This window comes from Gopherus flavomarginatus, chromosome 1 (assembly GCF_025201925.1).
Source record: "Gopherus flavomarginatus isolate rGopFla2 chromosome 1, rGopFla2.mat.asm, whole genome shotgun sequence".
Taxonomy (NCBI): domain Eukaryota; kingdom Metazoa; phylum Chordata; order Testudines; family Testudinidae; genus Gopherus; species Gopherus flavomarginatus.
This window is the reverse complement of record NC_066617.1, coordinates 120319551-120343557: the sequence shown is the minus strand read 5'-3', so window position 1 is coordinate 120343557 and position 24007 is coordinate 120319551. Positions and strand designations below refer to the sequence as shown.

General features: G+C 42.9%; 1 protein-coding gene across 1 annotated transcript; it reads right to left on the bottom strand.

Annotated features, from left to right (window-relative positions):
- Window positions 1-10704: 10704 nt before the first annotated feature.
- Window positions 10705-15138, bottom strand: LOC127030153 (perilipin-3-like). The gene is made up of 7 exons (XM_050916204.1): window positions 15032-15138; window positions 14481-14676; window positions 13312-13394; window positions 12759-13011; window positions 12107-12303; window positions 11741-11863; window positions 10705-11153 (listed from the first exon to the last, which is right to left on the bottom strand). Exons 1-7 carry the CDS (start codon window positions 15092-15094, stop codon window positions 10761-10763), a joined length of 1308 nt encoding a protein of 435 aa, XP_050772161.1. The 5' UTR covers window positions 15095-15138; the 3' UTR covers window positions 10705-10760.
- Window positions 15139-24007: the final 8869 nt, after the last annotated feature.

Sequence of the window (24007 nt, the reverse complement as noted above, 5' to 3'; positions counted from 1 at the left end):
CAGCTGGGGTTTTCTATAGTTAGGTTCAACACTTCAGGTTGTTTGTAAAACAATTTGAAATAGAAGCCCAGTTTGTAAGCATGGAACAGCCTCCAGCATGGCACCCATGCTCTCTTTCTTGCCTAGTGAAATTGTGTTGCACACAGACTTTTACTTTTGCTTGGTTTTCTGAGGATGCAATTTAACTGAGTGAGCAGAAAATTCCGTGATAGTTCTTGGTCCAATACCTTAACGCACTGTAATAACCTATTAAGTGCTTGATCCTGACTAGCGTATGTGGGGGAATGTTATGCATGTGAGCACAAGCTAAAAGATGATGAGAAGGACAGGGAATGCAAGGGAATCTGATCCTGCCTTAATGAAAGCACTGTTGCATAGCCACTGACATTCTCCTCTTCCTAAGTAGGAGTAATTCAAAGAGGAGAGTATATAATGTTTCATTTACATGTGAGTAGTCTCTCATAAGCCTGTTTCTTCTCTCACACCCTATTTCTTATCCCTTTTTCTCCCTGCTATCAAGAGGAAGGTAGCAGGAATTTCAGATTTAGACCCTCCTGTACTCTCTGCTCCTATTCAACATGGAGCACAGCAGCCTTGCATGTCCTGGTGCACATCATCCAAGGCCTAAGTGGATGAAAAATTATGACCACCACTAGCCAAGGACCATTCACCTAACTAACTCCTAATTAAGTGAATGATCATCACGCAGGGCTATTTTTCAACTTGAAGCCAACTGATGCGATGGTTCATGCCACAACCAGGTGATTGACAGCTTGGGAGTCACACTGGATACAGAATGCCACCCCCTTGTAGTGGTCTCTAGTCTTCTCACTCAGCAAGTTTAATTCAATAATCAGTACATGTGGGATACAAAACTATTCAAAGAAGTTAAAATACTCCTCATTTTTATGATTATTTGTATTACAACCCTTATCTATCTAGAAATGCAGACATGCTGATCACCTCATAATCTTTCATGGATTTTAACTTAACAATACCCCAATGAGATAGGGAAATACTACCCCCATTTTACAGATGGGAAACTGAGGCACAAGGTAGAATATATGACCTGCCCATAGTCTCACAGAAAGCCGGTAGCTGAGCTTGAAATTAAGCCAGAGTCTCTTGAGTCCCAGTATAGTGCCCTATGCACTACACCATCCTTTGTACCCCAGCAGCCCCCAATCAACAGCATGGCCTCATTGTGCCAGGTGTTCCACAAACACCTAGTGAGAGACACTCCCTAACATTCTAATTAGATCAGACAGAGAGAGATGGAGAAAAGGACAGAACATTCAAGCAGAAAACTAGCAAATGAGGCACAAAGAGATAAAGTGACTTGCCCAGCGTGATCTCGGATATCTGTGGTAGAACTGGAAAATGAATGCCTGTCTCCTGAGTCCCATTCCAGTGCCCCAAGCATAACTCAATGCTTCCTCCAATAACAACCGCTTCCCAGCTTCACTGAAGCAGCAGCACCTCTGATTACCTGCCGGTCGGTGATACCGTGTTTGTTTTCATCATTGGCTGGATGGTCTACAGGTGTACAAATTATTCCGTTAGTCTTATTCTTCACCCTCTGAACTCACGTAAGATAACATTTTGTTCATTTTACACCATTCTCATTCAAAGGATACTTTAACACCATTCAAGGGATACTTTAACTCCAGTCAAGCACCTGCTACCTGACTATTTCAAAAACTGACCCTCAAAACCCTACAAGATAATTACACCTTGTAATAGACAAGAAAATTCCACCTCATCATTGGCTAAAGAAAGTCATGTGACAAAACATGGCATTTCTATTGTTTACCTTCACAGATGTAAATACTGGCATAAGAAACAATGTTACCCAATCAAATCATGTATGCAAATGACTACATTATGATTGTCTACAGCTGAGTTCGGTGGTGGCTCTCACCTTTCCGCCAATCAGCTGTTATATGCAAATCCCTGCTTCCCCATTGGCTCAGAAGTGAATAGGTTTTTCTCAGCCTTTAATTTTATTGCAGTTTTTGGGGGAACTCCATGATTGTATAGTTTCAGAAGTATCTGGCAATCTCTGTTATAGCTTCATATATCTTATGAAAGTACCCATGAATATAATGCTATATTCATTTACCTTGTTCTGTAGTGATCCTTAATCCATAGTTACCTGTCAAATCAGGAACCTTTTGATATTCAAGTCAAGAGAAATACATATATAGCTGCTATTCCCATTTTAATGGGAAGTAAACTAAGGCGTCTGAGGCTGTGTGACTGTTGGTAATAGAATCATAGATCATTAGGGTTGGAAGGGACCTCAGGAGATCATCTAGTCCAACCTCCTGCTCAAAGCAGGACTAATTCCCATATGGCCCCCTCAAAGATTGAACTTACAACCATGGGTTTAGCAGGCTAATATTCACACCACTGAGCTATCTCTCCCCCTAAATCATGTAAGTCACTTAACATGCCATTGAAAGTGCTAGCATGGAATCCTGTCTCCTATCTTTTGGTTTATTGACTGAAAAACACTTTCAAAGGGTAGGAGCATAGCTCCTGCTCATGTTGAATCATACGGATGGAATGTATTTATCCCTCCTGTCAATTCAAGAAATCAGAGTGTACTGCACTGGATACAAACAACCCATATTTGTAGCTTAGGAAAACATTTTAAAAATGGGTCTAAATTAGCTTCGTGCCATTCCCCACACAGCTCAGCCTGAAGGAGCACCTTAGCAACAACACTGAGCACTCTGCAAACATTTGCTATGAATTACAGGATCCTAGAACAATAGTTCACAGCTCCAGACTCTAAGGAAAGAGGCCAAGCGAGGCCTCAAAAGTTAGCCCTACACTCATAATTTAAACCAGTACCTTACAAATCCTCCAATGTACGTTGCAAATAAGCCTTGATACTCTATTCTAACAGCTCTGAAAACTTTTAAAAGCCCAGCTGCCAAACATTAAACTGCAGGCTTGAAGCTAGTGCGTAATTTCATTGCGTAGGAAAGCTAACTAAAAGCCTGTTTACCAGCTCCTCCTTGCACCTCAAAGAAAAGCAGCACAGTTCAATGATACACAACAAAACTCACGGGATCCGCCTCTTTCAGACATAGTTTAAGGGCTCATATGCCCTCACTTGCCAATTGACTCCATTCCTTCCTGCACTCAACCTTGTCCAAACAGTCCTCCAAACTCAGAAAATCCCCAGGCCCCTCAGCTCCCCACAACTCAATCCCCAGCTACTTGAGAATACCTCACAGCCTACCCCCCATCTATCCTCTCCTTCAACTTAACCACTCCACAGCTCAAAAACACCCCTTCAACTCTGAAATCTCTCCCACTCAACACTCCCAGATGCAGAGGAACCATCACCCATCCCTCCAGGCTCAGACTTCTTTCTCTCCCTACCTAATACCCACTGCCATCAGTCTCAGAGGACCCCTGCCCCGCTCCTTTATACCTGTTTTTAAAAAACAATGAGCAACAGGTGGGATTGCATCCCACGGTACATCAGCCACAACATACAGCAGTGACAGTACTGAGATGACATGGTACCCCTAATTGAGGGCTGCTCCTGGTGGTGACCATTTTGGGCAAGACTAGGTACCCATAGCAGTGGCCCCTGGTGAATCACACTGGGGAAGCTGGTACACTGGGGAAGAGTCGAATGAGTGATTTTGGAGGAAGCAGAAGAAATCCATAAGAGACCCAGGGCTCAGAGCATTTGTGCTCATCTCATTTTAGCAAGTTTCAGTAGGGAAAAGGCCCATTGCTGAGTGAATGGGAGAGAATTTTTCCACTCTGTTCCCCTGACAGACACCATGGCTGTTGTCATCCCCAGCAACATCTCCAGGATGAAGTCAGCTGCCCAGTCTTGCTGGGTAATCTACTATGGCTAGAAAGTGTTCTTGCACAGTTTCCATTGAGCCTGCCTAACTTGCTGGGAGGAGCTGGAGAAAGACATCTTCCTCAGAGCGGGAAAAGGTTTTGGGTGAGAAACTTCAGGCCTAAGTAGGGTAATCATATGTCCCATTTTGGCCAGGACAGTCCCTTTTTTAAGCCCTGTCCCTGCCATCCCAACTGGTTTTTTTTTCAAAAGGAGGCATTTGTCCCATTTGCTCTGGGCGGCTTGATCAGTTAGCAAGAGCAAAAGGGACAAATCCCCACTTTTGTCAAAAAGGTGGGTGTGAAGCAATGTGGGAGGAGGGAAGCGTGAGCAGAGATGCCAGCCCCCTGCAACAGGAGACACAGATCTGGGGAAGGGAGGCACTGGCAGGGTTCCAGTATGGGGGGGTGGCAAGATTTCAGAAACCCACCAACAGCCTCCTGAGGGGCCCCTGGCAGGGCTCCAGCCACAGACAACAGCCTCATGGAGGGTGGGGAGTACATATCAGGTGAGCAGCTGGGGGAGTCCTGTTTTCTCTTTGGGAAATATGGTCACCCTACTAACAGGCAGCTGGAGAATGTGGCAGAAACTCTAAAGGACATCAGGTTAATAGTAGTGAGGAGACCAGGGTGACATCCTGATCCTAACGAAGACAGTGGGAGACTAAGTGGGAGACACTGGAAGGGAGTTCTAAAACTCTTCTGTGATGAAAATCAAGCTCTCTCTGTGGGTTTTGCAGTGTCCCAGGATCACGTTTCCTTGTGCTCCCCTATCTGGGTGGCATAGCCATCTGCTGTATTGTGAACTTGGCACTTCTAGTTAACACTAATACATAATAAAGTGGACATAAATCCCATTAAGTTCAGTGGGTTTTGCACCTGATTCCAGGAGGGCTAAACTGAGCCCTGTACATCTAACACCTCACATACAAAAGTATATCTGCTTATCTTGGGGACAAGGGTCCTGCCAAGCTGCTGTGTCCCCTATATCTCTGGAGCTGCTGAGACCCATATCTCCTAGAGCAAATGGCCATGTGGGGCTGCTATGCCTCCCAGCCCTGTACAAGGAGTGGATGAAGGCAGAGCCATAATGGATGAGGCCAGTATGGATTGCGCCTATTAAGAGAGTGGACCCTAATTTTTTACTCTGTATAAAGCCATAGATTTATTTAATCCATCTTGACCCTGGAGGCTGAAACTAGGTCTGGGTGAACAGGTTCAGATAAGGTAAAGACAGAAATAAATTTTTGTGTGAAACTGCAGCTGAACCCAAAACTATGGGGAGGTTTTACCCCTGCACATCATCATTTTGGACTGATCTACACTTAAAAGTTAGTTCCATATTGCTATGTCAGTCCTGGGATGTGAAAAATCCACATCACTGACTGATGTAGCTATGTCAACCTAACCTCCAGTGTAGACACAGCTCTGTCAATGAAAGACTGCTTCCGTCGACCTACCTACCGTCGTTTGGGGAAGTGGTGTCCCTAATCTGATGGAAAACCCCCTTCTGTTGCTGTAGGTTGCATCTACACTATAGGTTTGTGTCATTATAGCTGTGGTGAAGTAGCTATGCTACTATAGTCTCTTTAATGTAGACGTACCCTTTGACTAGAAGCAAAAATATCAGTGGGAGATGGGTCACAACCAAACCCCTAGATCTGAGGTCGATCTTTAGTACCAATATACATTATTATAAAAGGCAGATCTTATGGTATTTCTAGCCCTGCTGAAACTAGGAAATCTTGGAAATCTTGTTCCCCTGAGACTTCCCGATCCCTAGCAAAGGACAAACACAGAGCGGAGGTTTCAACCACAAGGCATCAACATCCTTTGTTACTTTTAAATGTAATTGTTTTTTCCAAAAACAATATGGTTTTTTTAAAAAAAAATCCACGATATTACAAAAATGTAACATCTATTGTACAGTGGAGATATCCTGCACTTGAAAGTGATTTGGTTGTCTTACATTCCCTAGATGATGCTGATAAGTAATTCAGCCTTAAGCTTTATGACAGATAGATTTAAATCTGTATTTTTAAAAGCCAGGATTATAATCAATGGCATCAATAAACACATTGTGCACAAACACAGCATTATTTAAGTAAGGGTGAGAGGAATCACCAGTTACAAAATCAAAATATCCAACTAGAAATGTAAAAAGGGCCAAAGTTTAGCCTTCATTTCAGATCCAATGACAATCAGTTTATTTGTAACTACACTGTATACATCATATGCGATTGCCTTATTCTTTGGAGATGTGCCTGTATTTATTTCCACTTACTAACTTTTCTGGGTAATAACAAAGCAGAGCCTCTGCTACGCTGTCTGTTGAATGACGTTTTTATGCAACAGTCTGTGATTTACAGAGGACTGGTGTGTGGTTTCCCAGCTGATTTGGTATAGATCATTTAAAGTCTCTCACAAGTTTTAAGTATCAGAGGGGTAGCCGTGTTAGTCTGGATCTGTAAAAGCAGCAAAGAATCCTGTGGCACCTTATAGACTAATAGACGTTTTGGAGCATGAGCTTTCGTGGGTGAATACCCACTTCGTCAGCTGCATATAGTGGAAATTTCCAGGGGCGGGTATATATATGCAGGCAAGCTAGAGATAATGAGGTTAGTTCAATCAGGGAGGATGAGGCCCTGTTCTAGCAGTTGAGGTGTGAAAACCAAGGGAGGAGAAACTGGTTTTGTAGTTGGCAAGCCATTCACAGTCTTTGTTTAGTCCTGAGCTGATGGTGTCAAATTTGCAGATGAACTGAAGCTCAGCAGTTTCTCTTTGAAGTCTGGTCCTGAAGTTTTTTGCTGCAGAATGGCCTCCTTAAGGTCTGCTATAGTGTGGCCAGGGAGGTTGAAGTGTTCTCCTACAGGTTTTTGTAGGAATAGCAATATACAAAAACCTGTAGGACAATACTTCAACCTCCCTGGCCACACTATAGCAGACCTTAAGGTGGCCATCCTGCAGCAAAAAAACTTCAGTACCAGACTTTAAAGAGAAACTGCTGAGCTTCAGTTCATCTGCAAATTTGACACCATCAGCTCAGGACTAAACAAAGACTGTGAATGGCTTGCCAACTACAAAACCAGTTTCTCCTCCCTTGGTTTTCACACCTCAACTGCTAGAACAGGGCCTCATCCTCCCTGATTGAACTAACCTCATTATCTCTAGCTTTCCTGCATATATATACCCGCCCCTGGAAATTTCCACTACATGCATCTGATGAAGTGGGTATTCACCCACGAAAGCTCATGCTCCAAAACGTCTGTTAGTCTATAAGGTGCCACAGGATTCTTTGCTGCTTTCACAAGTTTTAGAATACTATATTGTAATTATACTAATTATTTGTAGTAGAGTGATAATGCAGTTTAATAGCTAGAAATGCTGACCTTCCATAATCAGCCTGTTTTGCACCTTTTTGCCTTATACCCATGTCCTGCAAATATTTGTTCTCTGTTGCACAAAGTCTTAACCCTAAATTTACCAGAAATAAAGCAAGCTCTATGACATTTTGCTTCTGCCAGGGCTGAATTTGTCTCAAAAGTTTGAGGCAAACTGGAGATGGTATTTGGGAGCTCTGCATATAACAAGAGATGTTTTCACTTCATGAAAATTTACCTTTTTGATTTGGTTTATCATAATTCCCAAACATCTTGTAATGCAATCTCTTTATCATGACAGTTGAATTTACAAATGTAGAATTATGTACAAAAAATAACTGCATTGAAAATAAAACAATGTAAAACTTTGTCCTACAAGTCCGCTCAGTCCTACTTCAGCCAATCGCTCAGACAAACAAACTTGGATACAATTTGTGGGAGATAATGCTGGCTGCTTCTTGTTTGTCACCTAAAAGTGAGAGTGGGCATTTGCATGGCACTATTGTAGCTGACATTGCAAGCTATTTATGTCCCAGATGCACTAAAAATTCATATGTCCTTTCATCTTCTATAGGACATGCATCCATGCTGATGACGGGTTCTGCTCAATAACTATCCAAAGCAGAGTGGACGGATGTATGTTCATTTTCATCATCTGAGTCAGATGCCACCAACAGAAGGTTGATTTTCCTTTTTGGTGGTTTGGGTTCTGAAGTTTCCGCATCTGAGTGTTGCTCTTTTAAGATTTCTGAAAGCATGCACCCCACCTCGTCCCTCTCAGATTTTGAAAGGCATTTCTGATTCTTAAACCTTGGATTAAGTGCTGTAGCTATTTTTAGAAATCTCACATTGGTACCCTCTTTGCATTTTGTCAAATCTGCAGTGAAAGTGTTCTTAAAACAAATGTGTTGGGTTATCATCTAAGACTGCTAACATCATGAAATATATGGCAGAATGTGGGTAAAACAGAGCTGAAGATATACAATCCTCCCCCAAGGAGTTCAGTCACAAATTTAACTAATGCATTATTTTTTAACCACCATCATCAGCATGAAAGCATATCCTGTAGAATGGTGGCCAAAGCATGAAGGGGCATATGAATGTTTAGTATATCTGGAACATAAATACCTTGCAACACCAGCTACAAAAGTGCCATGTGAACACCTGTTGTCACTTTCAGGTGACACTGTAAATAAGCAGCAGGCAGCAGCATCTCCTGTAAATGTAAACAAATGTGTCTGTCTTATCAATTGGCAGAATAAGTAGGACTCAGTGTATGTGTAGGTTCTAAAGTTTCACAGTTTGTCTTTGAGAACAGTTATGTAACCCCCCCCTCAAAAAGTCTACATCTGTAAGTTGCACTTTCCTGATAGAGGCTGTAGTACAGTACTTGTAGGTGAATTGAAAGATAAAGTATCTTTTACAGTTCACTATTGGTAAGAAAAATTATATATAAAGTGAGCACTGTACAGATTGTACTGTAAGAAATCTATTTGAAAATGTAGGACATTCAAAAATATTTAATTTTTAAACACCAATGTGCTTAATTGCACTGTTAATCATGATTGAATTGAGTTAATTGTGTGAGTTAACTGCAATTGACAACCTCGCTTATTTCATTTGCTGAAGTCAAATGATTCCCTTTCTAGTGAATGCCTTGCTTACACAGTGGCTTTTATAGAATGTAGGTATTCCAGAACCACTAGATCAATTTTCCCTTTGTAGAAAGAGTGGCTTAGAGAAATGTATCTGGAACAGCTTCTCCCCCATTGACTTTGGGTACAGCTACATTGAGCAAATTTTAGCACTTGTGTACATTAGGAAGTTCACAGCTGTAGTAGTTGTAGTTGCAGCAGGGTAGCACACAGAGGCCTCAACTGGGCCCTCTTGTTGCTAGTTACTGAAAATAAACATTTCAAAATACTGCATGATTACAGAGACTCTGTCCTCATTCTACAAGCAGCCCTTTTACAGAGGCACAAAGCATAGAAATGACTTAAGGGAATACCAGGGCTGGGAATAACCTAGGACATAGCTTATTACTACCTATCATAACACTCAAGCTTGGCCTGTCTTTTAGATTAAAGCACTTAGTTAAGAGCAGCCCAGTTTTATTTTTAAAAGTTATTAAACACTGCTCTGCAAGACCCATGTGACAGCAATGTCACTCATTGACAATGAGACTTGTGATATCAGCACTGGTAAATGAAAGTTGTCTCAGGGAGGTCCTGCAATGTTGAGTGGAGCAATACCTAAGCACAAGGGCCCTAATGTTTTTGCTTTGCTAGGGTATGTAGTGTCCTAAACAGAACCCATATCCTCTATATTACGGGCACTATCATATTCTTTTGAAATTCAAGAGCTCTTATTTTAGGGTGCATGATTTGCTTTGTATTTTCCATATAAGTGATTAATGCCTCTTATTTGAGAGGCAGGTCTGAGACTGAAAAACAAGCTGAATTACTCACCCTTTCATGACAAAAACAGGTTGAGGATGCATCTGAAATGGTCCTTTACCCACAAAAGGTTATGCCCAAATAAATGTTGCCTTTAAGGTACTACCAGACAGTCTGTACCCACAGAAAACCAAAACACTGCTACCCTTGATACTTGTCACCCTATGATGTGGATTTAAAGGGTCTGCTTTCCTAAGGGGGAAGATTTCATTTACAGCCTTTCACAGTTCCAGCTGTGAAGTGTGGAAATATGCAGCCTTGATACAGACTCAGGGATTTTATAGGTGGTTAAAATTATACATACCCACCTGAGTAACCAGTGTTTTATGGGATGTGACATTTATGCCCTAGGGCTGTCCCTAAAGGGGCCCTATTTTGAGATAGGCCAAGAAATCCCAGGCCTGTTCTCTCCTGAGGCAGAAGCCAGGACTGAGCAACCCAGGTAGTGTCTAGCCAACCTGGGCTAGACACTGGTAGGAATTTTAACCAACTGTACTGTTAGCAACTTCTGAAAAGCAAAGTGCAATTCTACCACAGCCATGAGAGCAACACTTATTTCTGTTCAGTTTCATGAGAAACTAGAGCATGTTTACAGGTCTGAGTAGTGATCTAGAACTACTTAGAAATTAAGGCTCTAGATTTGGTTCTATGGTATATGGGGTAAGCTTCCCAGGCTTTTAAGTGTCATCTACACACTAATGCCAGTGGTTGCTGCTACTGGCAAACAAGGCTACATATAGCATGACTAATGGCAGGCACAGATGTCTACTATAGAACTGGACAGACTTCTTAGAAAGAGCAGATTAGACCTTCTTTCAAATGAAGTGACATTTTATTTTGAAGACAGTGGTAACACAAACAAGTAGTATCTGAGCCGAGAAGTGATCTACATTACAGCAGTCACACAACACCGCCAGACATTATGAGAGAATTAGGCACAGTGCATATGAGTAATGCCACTGGTGTCTTCCTTGGCATTGCGAGTACACATCAAGTCAGAAGGAAGACTGAACGAATTTTCCTTCTTCCTTAGAAGTTTCAGGTTTCTAGGTCACAGAGCCTCCTTAGACTTGGAGGCTTCCTCAGCCTCATTTTCTTGGTTCTGTGGTTCAATGGCATCTGCAGACACCTTATCCGATGGGATGAAGGGTCCCACAACCCAAGACAGAGGAGTAGTCTCCATCACGTATGCCATCAGCTCATCCACGTATTCCTGGGCCTTGGTCACCATCTCCTGGCTCTGGGTGAGGAGGCTGCTGGAGAGATCCTGGAAGGAATGGGCAGTGGAGAAGGATGCATGAAGCTCTTCCATGTTGTGATACATCTGTTTCACCTTATCCTGAAAGTTGGTGGGGAGACCTTGAATGCTGGCTACTAGCATCTGGCAGGCATCCTGCAGCTGCTGGATAATGCTGCGGGACATAGCCAGGGTCTCAGACTCCATCTGTTGGAGAAATAGAAGTTTAATTCTAATGCTCAAAACACAATAAGGATCAAACTTGCTACTGCCATTGCCTCGGGTGATGTTGTAAGGCAGCAAGTTATGCTGCAAGGTATTACTGGCAGTCAAGGTGGTCTGCAATGGGTGTGCCATGCTCTTTCAGGATACATAAAGAGGCCAAGTTGTGCCTTCCCTAAGAGAAGCCACTTGTGACAATGGAGGCTAACAGGCAGTAAGCCATGTAAGGTAGGTCAGAAGAGAGCTAAGCCAAGTTAACAGGGGTTTCACTGGTTGCAAACCCATGATCTACAGTCAGTTTTCAGGCTGTGCAGAGGTTTAAAAAAGTAGTAAGCATGGATCTAAAGAGACTATGCTTCTTGGGCACAGACCTTGCTGGTGTGACATCACCTTAGGGATGTCTAAGGAAGGAAGCCACTCATGCTCAAAAGGGAGCAACTTTGTAATGAACCTAAAATCACCTGAGTTTGAGCTACTTATCCAGAGAGGCAATTATTCTGGGCCTTGCAGGGTGGCTAACTTCTCAGACCAGAGCTGACCACCCCCCCACATTCACACCCAAATGTACATACCTCTGGTTTAGCAGTGAAATCAAGGATTTGGCTTTTAGGCTGCTCTCTATTCCAGCTCAGCCATAGGTGATGGAACTTCTCCTGGACTTCTTGGAGAGAAACACCTTGCTTAAGGTATTCAATCTAGAAGTGGATTAAGCATATCCAGAGATGAGACATTTGCACATCAGTTATTCTAGTCCCGCTGTTTGACATGCCTTCACCCCACAGTGTGGTATGCTCAAGGCATCAAGAGTAGAAGGGTCTAGTTACATAGCACAGCTATGAATGAAGCTTAAGCCTCATTGTACGACATTCTATACACGTGTGGTCAGAGTGTTCCCTGCCCTGGAGGGCATCAGTTGTAAGAGATAGTTGAGTTCTTACCAGTCCCATGGTTTCATGAAGCTGGGAAAGAGCCTCTCTGATGCTTTGACTGGTGTGTCTCATCTTGTTTAGGGAATAGCAGTAGGCACGTTGGCGAAGTTTAGTTGACAGGGAACCTAAACGCACGAAGTAACTCCGATGCTCTTGTGGTTGTGCTGAAGACACTTCAGCCCCTTCCACAGATTCAGCAAGTTCAGCTAGAGGGAAGAGAGTTCAGGTTGTTCACCATCTCAGGTTAAGAGATGGTGAAAGGAGTACAAGCCATATTGATCTGCTAAATCTGAAGCTCCCTTGTAACAAGTAAGTGTCTTAGCACCTATCAAGTACCGCAGAGGTAGCTTCAGCCTTAAAATGAAAACCCACATGCCACACATCATTACTAAGATTTCACATCCTTTGCCAATGACTAATGAATAGTCATGCCCATCATTCCTTCTAGTACCACCCTGTCTCCATTTGTTGCTCAAGTCATTTTACATGATTACATGCCCACCAACTAAAGTCTTAACCCTCAGTCTCAGCTATGAAGAGGCTGTAGAATGAGCCTGCATTTGGTGCCAGAGAAGATTGAGAAGCCTAGAGAGATATTTGGCCCAAAAGGAGGATTACCCTAAACTTTAAGATAATAGACCTGTCACTCATGTGTTCTGACCTAGTTCATCATCTGTCATGGGAAGATAGTGATCCAAGAGCTCTTCAGATTTCTCCAGCACTGCTTCCATTCCACTTATGGCCAATTGGCCCATTCTTGATTCCACAACTGTGCTCATGCTGTCAGTTACCACTGATTTGGTGGTCTTCATACTGTCCTGCACAGCCTCTTTGGTCATATCTACCACTCTGATCATGGTCTCCTTGACATCTGTCAGTCTGGAAGAGGCCAACTCCTGTGTCTCAGATGTAGCCTAGAGAAGAGTGATCAAGCAAGATCTTGTACAGTAATTCAGGGTGATACCACCACATTTACCCAGAAATGGAGGTTGGGGGAGGCGATTACCACCTGCTCTGCCCCATAGGTCAAATCTTCAGGGGAAGAACTGCATCTTGCTATTAAGCATCAGACCAGAGTTCTATTGAGACACTAGCTCCTGCCTCTTGACCACTTTTAGTATGGAGTATTCCTCTGCTGGAGGAAGCATCCCATTATTGGTATGCCTTTCATAAAGGCATGATGTTTTGTCTAGTGAGAGGGTGGTGAAAGTTACCTCATCAGCAGTCTGTTGAAGGACTGGTAGAGTCTCCTCCACTTTGTCAGGTACTTCAGAAACCCACTCCTCCTCTGTTGTCCCTATAGAAAAACCAGAGTTCAGTTTCTTAATTGGCCCATTTTGCTATTGTAATATATACAGAACCTGGCTCACATCTGTAATGAGAGCTTCAGTTCTCCAATATGTTCAGGCAGCAATTTTTCTGGGTTGTAGGTGCTGCACATTTCCCCCTTCCTTCCCCATGTAAGGTGGTTCCCTCCTTTCCCCCCACCCCACCCACCAAGTTATGAACCTTTGGAAAATATTTTCCAAGAAAAATAGTGTCCCCTTCAATAGTTCATAGTTCCATATTTCCTCCCATGCATCCTAATGCGGCAACTGAATTGAGATAGCTATGACTAGCATCTGAACACTCTCCTCCCATCTATACTTACTGCAGAATTGTCTCTTACCAAGCAGTCTAGGCATCACTTTCCAGGCTTGCTCTCCAATTGACAGGTTTTTATGTTCTGAATAAAGTGCAATGATCTCACCCCATAGTCTTACAGCTCTGAAGCTTTTTGATCAAACATCCCTCTGGAAGGCACCAAGAAGTTTTTGCAATGCCTTGGCTGCAATAAGTCCAACTAACTGTTCTCATGAAGGACGCAAGTCAGGGAGCAGCCATTGCTGTTGAGCTATTGCCTGATAAGCAGCTGTTGTAGCCTGTGTGCAGTGTTGTTGTAGCCATGTTGATCCAGAGATATTAGACAGGGTGAGTAAGGTAATATTTTGCTGGACCAGCCTAGATTCTGAGCCTCTCTGGTTGCAGAATGAGGAGATCTCATTTTGCAATTAGGTACCTTTCAAAGGGTCTTGCTCCTTAAAGGGAAAGAGCTTAGCACTCATCTTACCTCCTGGCTACAGTGAAGGCGAGGGCAGGTTCAGCAATAGTAATTAGTGTAAGCAAAGCCCTGTGTTAGCCTCTAGCCAATGTTAGCTTACATGCATGGGCTACTATATTACTCCTCTTTAGTCACACCAACCCCACTGCCAGCTTCTCCTCCAGTACTGATCTTCATGCACCTGAGTTTTAGAGATGGAAGCTTCCCAAGAGGGTGTGAAGATCCTACTGTTGAGAAATTGCACCACACAAACAGAAAGGTCTGCATATATGCTTTACTCACCCTCAGGTTCAAGTTTAGTTACAACTGGCTGTGCACTGCTAACTGCAGCATTGGTAATGGAGGTCACTCCCTTCTCGGCCATGTCACAGATGGACCTCACATAGGGATGGCTCTCCTTGGTGGAAGCATAGGCAGTGGCAGCCAGATCACAGGCAGAGTTGACTAAAGGTAGACTGGCCACCCTCCTCAAGACATTCTAGTGAGGCAAGGGACAGAACAGCGAGTCAGGGAGGCAATGTTCCACATTGGGGCTGAACCTTTTCTTTTTCAAGTAGTTATACCCAATCAAAGGATTCTTGAATGGTCAAAAATCCGAAGAGGCCCAACAGCTGCTTTTGAAGTTAGTACTGAAACTGGATCACTAGGTTAACTAAGGCAAGAAGAATTTTTAAAAAGCATTATGAACCAGGCTATTTTACAGCATCTGGAAGAGCAACTGCACAAGTCTCTAGACACCAACATGTGCATATGTGAAGCCTGCTACCAGATAACAGCCAACCATCTTTCATATACACATGTTGAACCAGCAATGCTTAAGAGGGAGCACCTACCTGTTGCTCTTCCTCCCCATGCTCTGGGGATGCCATAGTTGTGTCTTTTCCATTAGAAGCCATGGTATAATCAGATATACCTGAAAAGAGCAAGAAGAAAGGTCTGAAGTTACAGGTTACATTTCTTAAGGAAAAGTTACAGCACCCTAAAGACAAGAGTGATTTTCTACTCCAAAGAGGAACTAAAAGGAATGGCAGGGCCCTCATCAGATTAACAAGGAATATTGAGAGTAATAGAGAGCTAAATACATTGCCACTGCTTTTTTAAAAGCAAGAAATATTTCAGTTCTGCTACAGCTAAGGAGAAAGCAAGCAGAAGGATTCCTTCTCAAAAAAATGAAAGATTTTTCAACCACTCTGTGCCATGAGATTCTATTAAAGGCAGTAGGTATCACTACTACTACAGGCCATTTAATAGCTCTAACTACAAAGGGGGAGGGGTAAGAATGAGATCTTGTCTCACCAGCTAAGAGGCATAAAGCCAGGGAGTATTAAGCTCCCCAGACCCAACTTCCCACCCCCTGTCCTACCCACAGGGTCTCAATACAAAGATTTACACATCCAAACATTTCTTAGTCACAGAAGTACAAAGCCCTGACCAAGGAATTGTATAAACAGTAAAAAAAAAAAACCCTCACCAACAAGTCCCCCTCCTTCAATAACCAACCCACTGACCTTTCTCAGTACTTCAAACACTGCTTTACTCTACTTACCACCTGGTCAGATTTTATACACCTCTGGTGATGTAATTGTGAGGGAAGGGAGTGAAATACTCAGGACTGACAGTTCAGGTAATCAGTAAAAAGAAGGCTTTGCTCACCAATAGGAGAATGCAAATCCTTTGGGGACTGCAAAGATTGGGAGTGAGTTATTCCCCAAAGGTGATTCCAATTAACTGCACTGGGTCTTTGCTGTCATCCAGCTGAACTCACTTTGAGTCCACAGCCTGCCTAGAAAGAGTTGCTAGTTAGGATGGGTAACATTTTCAAAAACACCTGTGTGATTTAAAAAGTCATTGACTTTCATTGCCCTTTCCAATGAGAAAAGGGAGAGAAAAGTGTTTTTTAAAAAAGGGTAGAGAAAAGGGTAAAATATTGAGACAGACATTTTCATTTTATGAAAAATCTGAAAAAAAAACAAAAAACCCGAACAAATAAAAAATCAGCCAAACATAGACCATCTCTGGTGGTAAGGTTGCAGATAGCAATGTGTCTGCTTCATCTGCATGTTGGCCATAGTTTCAAAATAAAAAACTGGCACACTGGAACAAGGAGTGGCATATTGGAGACAGGTAGTTTTTTCCAGTGGTTAGGATACAAGCTTAGGCTTTGAGCTGGGTTCAAATTTATGCTCTGCCACAGACTTCCTGTGTGAGCTTGTGCAAGTCACTTGCTGCTCATTGGCTCAGTTTCCCCTCTGTACAGTGGGGATAATATGGCTTCCATGCTTAATAGAAGTTTTGTGAGGTGCTCAGATACTCTGGCAATCAGGGCTATATAAATACCTTAGATAGATGGTGAAGCATTTTATTGGGGAACAAGAGTTGGGTAGGGTAACTGGAAGAACTTGCCCTTCTCCACCTTAATCCCCCTTTCAGAAAAAAGGGAACATGTGCCACTTTCTCTTTCAGGGAAGGGTGGAAGAAAAGAGTGTTTATCCTTTTGTCACCCCTTCATTGTTCTCCCTCAGAGTTTGAATTGGAATTGGATTGAACTGGAAAAAAGGTGGTGGTACTGCCCCAAGTCCTGCCCACAATCCAAGCTCTGCCTATATGAGATGCTACTTATAGCAGATTGTGCAGGCGTAAAAACCATGAGCACACATGCTCTGCTGGGTTCCCCTTTGGGCTCTCTGTAAGGTTCAGCTACACCACTGGATATGACCAGATTAAGATGGAGGCACAATAGCCACATGCCTGGATCCCAGTCATGTGATTATGTCAATCTCAGCTGTCATTTAAAAATAAATGTTTCTACCCCACATGGCTGCAAAGAAAAGCTTGAGATTATCCATTGAATAGAACTGAGACAGTGATATCTGCCTGTGTCTGCCCCCAGCCTCCTGCAGAGGGAGAAGTAGCATGCATACCAAGGGAGGTAACTCTTTACCCCCCACTTCGCCCTTCCTGTTCTTGGTGTGCGCCCACCCACCTTCCCAGGATTTCAACAGGTAAATGCCTAGCTGGGCTCTGTGGGATTGGTGGCATCTGGTCTTTTAGCCCCAAGGGTCAGAGATTGGCCATGGGAGTGTGAATAGTTCCCTAATGACATCCACTCTCATCATGAAATTGAGATGACACCCCGGGAAGATTATGCAGATCTGCAATCCTCCCTCTCATTTCTTGCTTACTTTGATCAGCAGTGAAATAGTTGAAAATCTTGACATGTATATCACCATCACTTGGCATCAGAGTTACCCCACTTTGATGAATGGGGTAGTTCACACCTCTCTGAGCTCCTGTGTCAGGCTCTCTGCAGAGGCAGGCAGATGCCTGTGCATCCATTTTTGTTCTTATCATGTTTTCAAGGTTATTTCCATAATCTGTTGTCACATTATATTGATAGAGCATAGCTCCATTAGCACTTGAAGACCAGCCACTCCAGATAATGCAAGAGACACAGAAATGTAAGTCTCAACGGGACCTCTGATGCACCCTGACTGTTTTGGGCTTTTGCCACTTTATCATAGAACTCGTAAGGCACAAAGTTTTCCAAGTAACTGAATTTGGAAGTATTTTACTGCTCATTCTAAACATACGAAGCTGCATTTCTCAAATGTTCTTTCTGACTTCATTTTGTAATACTTAAGGAAAAGGCCTCTCCTCTCCATTGACAGTTTCTATGCCTTCAATACAGATAAACATCAAGGAAATTGTAAACATTTGTAAAATGAGCATGATCACATAAAAATACAATTTCCCATTGGATTCCTTCTTGCTCACTGTACAGTACAGCCTTGTGGCACAAACCACTTCATGGCATTACTTGTGATATTTTTGGAGAGGTGTGAGGTTCTGGTGCAGTTAGTTGGGGCAGCAAAAGAGTCATGGATAAACCAGAAGCAACTAAGATTCTTTAGTGTAATTTTGATACCCTAACCAGTGCTGAATCCATCCTAATTCCCACCCTTGTAATCCTTTTATGTTAGTGTTATTGTAATCCACACATCTTCTGGGTGTGGTGTTCTGTCTCAGCGAGTGGCACCAAGACCACTTCCAGAGAGAGCAATTAAGGAGTCTGCTTTACTGTCTCAGCTAATAGCCAGTTGGCTTTTAGCTCATGCAGTACAGGCTTATATGCTAAGCTCCAGAGATCCCCAGTTCAATCCTGCTGACTGGGGTTTGTCAGCATTACACTATCCCCTTCCCTTTTAAATGTTCTTCCTAAATGGGCAACTAGATTGAGATTCTGAGATGCTGCCACCTTTTCCACTGAACATTGTCATGCAACATTCAAATATTTGCGTGCGGACCAGGACTGAGCAAATAATGAATTTTTTATTTCAGGGGATGAACAAAAAATAAAATTTAAAACAATCAGTTCAAATCAAAACTCATTTTATTTTTCAGTTTTTCCTCATCGAAATGGAATAAATGAACAAATGTGTTTCAAGCCAAACAAAACAATTCACTTGACCCTAAATGATTTTTTTTCAGTTTTTCATTTCATGTAGGTTTTGGATCCTTTTTACTCCCTCCCTTCATTTTTTTTTAAATCTACCTACATTTTGAAAAGAAACACCATTTCAAAATGAAAAAAAAAAAAGGGTTTCATTTCCAGATGTTAAAAATGAAACTATTGGAAATGAAAAGTCAAAACATTTCATTTTGAAATGACCAAAACAAACTGTTTTGACTTTTTCAATTTCTTTCCCTCATTTTTTACTTGAATTTGCAAATAACTTCTGTGTTCTGAAAAATGTATTTTTTGGCAAATTTATGATTAAAAAATATTTTACCCAGCTCTAGTGAGGATTCTTCATCCTGTGTCAAATTGAGCCTCTCTTACCTATGCTGAAGAATCAGAGTTCCTTAGCAAACTCATACACCTCTTTAGGTGGCCTGGCTACTGGAGTGGGGTGGGGGACAAAACACCCCACTGTGTTAGGCTGAGTTGACTCATGTACATCATATGTGATTGCCTTATTCTTTGGAGATGTGCCTGTATTTATTTCCACTTACTGACTTTTCTGGGTAATAACAAAGCAGAGCCTCTGCTGTGCTGTCTGTTGAATGACCTTTTTATGCAACAGTCTGTGATTTACAGAGGACTGCTTCCTCCACTAGTGTTCTTCTATCTTCCGAGTTCAAAAAAGAAGACTCTCCTACACAACAAAAACCAACAGAAAAGCTCATAGCCAAATTCATCCTTAGTTTGACTCCACTGGAGTGAAGTTCTATCTATCTATTTTATACGTTGCCCATTGCTGTAGTGTCTGATACTCCTGGGGGAATTCTGTGCCAAAAAATAAAAAATTCTGTGCACAATATTTTAAAATTCTGCATATTTTCTTTGTCAAAATACAATATAATCATGCCAGTTTCAATTATGTTGGTAATTTATTTCAAAATGTCTATCAATAAGTATGTCTGTAACAATACAGACCAAAAAAGAGATTCTGGGGTTGGTTTTTTGAGGGTTTTGTTGGTTTTCTTTTACAAATAGATTCCTTATGAGACATAGTAATACAGAACGTAGAGTAATTCATTTAAATTACAATACAGAACTGTATGTCCGACATGTCAGAAGCAGTGCAAAGGCTTGGGGGAGTCAGGAGTAACAGAGGAGCTGAGGGAGAGGGAAGGAGCCTGGAGGGAACTTGGAAGGTTGTTAGGTGTGGGTGGGAGAAGTATGGAACAGGGATTTTGGGGGGGAGACTGTTAGAGAATTGGGGACCACCCTAGGCAGACCCTGGCTGACCCCAAGCCTCTCCCATTCAGTCAGGCACATCTGCTCCTGTCCCTGCACCCACCATCTCTCTGGGTCTCTGCAGCCTCACCCCCACATCCCCATGTGTCCCTGCAGGACCCCCACATCCCCATTTGGCCTTGCACTCCCACTCCCATTGAGCCCCTGGCTCAAACACTGTAACCCCAGCAGCTCCTGAGCCTGCGCCCCAGTCTATCCCCTCCACTAGCCAGTCTGTGACACACACCTCCAACAGCCCTGTGTGCCCTACTCTGTCCCAACCTGGCTCCATATTCTGGGTGCTGTGATGTTCTTCTCCTGGGGGAATTCTGTGTCACTGTGCGCGCACACAAGTTTTTTTTTTACCCACAGAAAATACATTTTGCCCCAGAAGTGCTGCAGTTCGGTCCTTTTCCCACCAGAGACCGCTGTGGTGCTAGAACAGCCGGCTGTGTTCATGCTGCTGGCTGTTCTGGTGCCATAGCAGCCTCTGGTCTGCGCAAGGCAGAACTGCAGCACTACTTGGGCAGAATGTATTTTCTGCAGGGAAAAAATTCTGCAGGACACATGAATTTTGTGCGTCCGCAGTGGCACAGAATTCCTGCAGGAGTAGTCTGAGCAGCTCCCAAACATTTCACACACACAAACAACAGTAAAAATATCTCTTTTCTCCTTTTTCCCTCTAAGCCTCTTGGAGAATTTGCTTGATTAGTTTATAGTTTTGTTTGTGTTTACGTGAGAGGGAGAGAGAAGTCAAAGGAATGAGTTTTACATTTACTGCTGAATATGGGGAGGCTCATAGTCATTGTTATCACTTGAGAAAGTGAATTATGTAGACTAGATCTAGCTCCTGGTGTCCGCAATCACAACTCTCTCACTGTTGGTTGATTATTTTAGTGTCCATAGAACATAGCTGCTGTGCTCACAGATGATCACTTAGTGATTGCCTGTTCTGTTCATTCCCCCTGAAGCACTTAGCATTGGCCACTGTCGGAAGACATGATACTGTGCTAGATGGACCTTTGGTCTGACCCAGTATGGCTGTTGGCTTCTATTTCCTGATTAGCATCACACATCTGGATTTACTGACTCTATATACTTTTCGCTAATACATCATGTGAGCTCAGGCCCTGAGCTGTACAAAACTTTTGTAATATACTCACACCAGATTAATTGTATCTACTTTATTTACTGACGCTGCAAATCTGAGCAGATTCATTCAGAGGTTCACGAGGCTGAGTTTTGGAGGTTCTCACACCTCCCCTTGTGTTTCCAAGTACCAACAGATCCTAGGAATCCCATTATCTTGAAAGTTTCCTGGTTGGGATTCTCAATGGTCATTAATCCTCTTCAGCTCTGCTGTCTTCAGGATGGCCTCTTCTTGCCCTTCTAGAGTCTTCAGTGGGATGAAAATTTAGCCCTTGGTTTCCTAGTGTAGACTGCCAACGATGACCAACAGTGCCAAGATTTTTGGGATGTCGACACTAAGCCCAGTGAAGAATATCATAACCCCCTGTCCTGCCATTGTGCCTCACAGAGAACTTCCAAGGTCTGCAGAGCTTCTTCTGTCACACGGCTCAAACCTTCTGTCTTTGAGCAGTGGCACTTCCTCCTGTAACCCCATGTCGAGCTCTTGGAGTGTTTCCAGAGATGTTAGCCAACCTAGCGCAAAACCTCAATCTACATTAAGCACCAGCATGTGTTGCTTTGGTATATATTCAACTAGGATCAATGTTGCTGATGAGAGTAAAACCGGAGAGGGTAGCAGGAGGCTTGATGCAAACTGGGAAGTGATCTGGTGATGTTACAGCAGTGGGAGTGGTAGGCTTCGAGGAGAATGGACATATAGTCCAACTAGTAGAGAAAGGAAACAAACAGCTCAGATCCACAACCAAATTGGGATATAATCAAGCAGCATGTTCTCATTGCATTAAGCAGAGTTTATCTTGTCTTCTTAATACAGTCCTAATTTTATCTTTTCCTTGTTGTAACCAAGCACTATAATTGCTGAACAAAGGGTGAGGGGAAACTGGTAGATGCTCACAAGAGGGTCTTGCTCCTGAGAAGTTTGCAAACAGCTGCTATATCCCATTTAAACTGCACGGTGGGGCTTTGGAGGTAAACTGGGGTTAACACCCTCATTCTGAGGGAAAGGGCCAGTTTTAAATCTCATCTAATGTTCATTTTAAAATGTTTATGGTATAGAAAAGGTTAAATATCACCCGTCTGTACAAATGAAATGGTACCATGCTGAGGCGATGTGGGGCTACGGGCAGGTAAACCAGCATGAAACAACTATCTACTACCGGGTTTAAACAGCACTAATTACAATATCCTTTTTGTTTTCTTTGAAAAAGTTTATTCCACTTCAAAGTGAACAGCAGGGTCAGTGAATGACTCATGTAAATGCTCTGTGGCAAGGAATACAGTATGTCTTTAAGCCTTCAACTGTCAAAAGCTCTACTGTTTTATTCATAAAGCAATTTAACAAGTACTGTAGAACTCAGTGGCAGTACAGCCCCTAAGCAAGGTCAGCTTCCCAAGTTTTGTTATCAGCCCAACAGGCACGTCCCATTACCCTGAAAGGATCAAATGGTATCCATGTCCCCGTCAACGTCATTCAGAGCATCATAATGTTTCATGGCTCAATCTGCAGCCCACAGTTAGCTTTGAGTCATCCACTTTGTCTTTTGGGGAAAAAAAAGAAGGGAAAAACACAGCAACCTTATATTAAAATACATCAGGATGGACTTGGCAGCAGAAATGAAAAGTTAACCATCCAAGGCAAACTAATAAAAAGCAATTAGAGCTAAGTGAAAATGCTAAGTGGAACACAATTTCTCTTCCTTTAAAAAAAATAACTGAATGTTATTGTGTGCTTTTGAATGGCATTCCATTACTGGCAATGCCAAGCTCTAGCTGATAAAGTGGTTCACTGGTTAGGTGAAGGTTTCAGGTAAATGAAGCAGATTGCATGACTCTCTAGGGAACATCTGTTTCTCCAAACAGATGTGAGAATAAATGCACAGAGATTAAGACTCGGCAAACTGGTTCAAAAAAAGATTACCCAATTCTACTTGACCCTTCACTGAGAACTCAAATCTTAACCTTTTATTGTTATGGGAAAATTAATATATGGATCTCCTCACTCCCTCTCCCTCGCCTAAAGATCCAACCATTCCCTTGCTGTCTATCTCACCTCTCACAGGAGGCCTTTGAGGAGGAGGCCCCGTGGCCTTTTACCCCTTTCCAGTCAATAACTTTAGGAGCTGGATAACAGGAACATTCCTTCTCTATGGATCTCAGGGACAGTCATCTAACATGTCTTTTGTGTGCATGTTTGGGTGTGCTCTGTAGAGCCAGTAGTTGTTCTGCGCTATTATTTATTTTAAGTCATATGTAATGTTTTAGAAAAGTAGCAGAGTGAAAGTTCTACAAAGAAATAAACATAGGAACCTAGAAGTTGCCATAGTGGACCAGACTAGTGGTCTATTATGTCCAGTGTGCTCTCACCAGCAGTGGTTAACACCAGGTGCTTCAGTGGAAGGTGCAAGAAACTCTGTAGTAGGTAGTTATGACATAGTCTGACTCTATGGAAAGTTTCTTCCTAGTCCCCAATAGTTAGAGGTTGTTTCATGGCCTGAAGCATGAGGGTATATATAGTGACAGTTTGGAAATTATGTCTGTGTCAATTTGTGAATTTCATTTTGTATCTGATCGTACATGGTGTCCTATGTTAATGGCAAGTTTGAACTGATATATGTGTAGCCTGTTTATGATATATAGCAAAGACCAGAGAAGGAAGGGGTGTTTCTAACCTTCAGGGGCAGATTAGGATTTTGTAGGGCCCCTGGGCCAGAGGAAGTGCCCCTCCCCGCCCCCAGCGTCCCTCCCAGCACTCCAACCAGGGAAATGGCATCAGGGTGCAGGGGCTTGCCCTGCTCTGCCTGCCCAATGCTCCAAGTGGGAGCAGGGTGCGGTGGCTTTCCCCACTCTGCCTGCCCACCCCACAACCCCGCTCCCCATCTGGGGTGCCAGGCAGGTAGGTGGAGCGAGGCAAGTCCTCCAC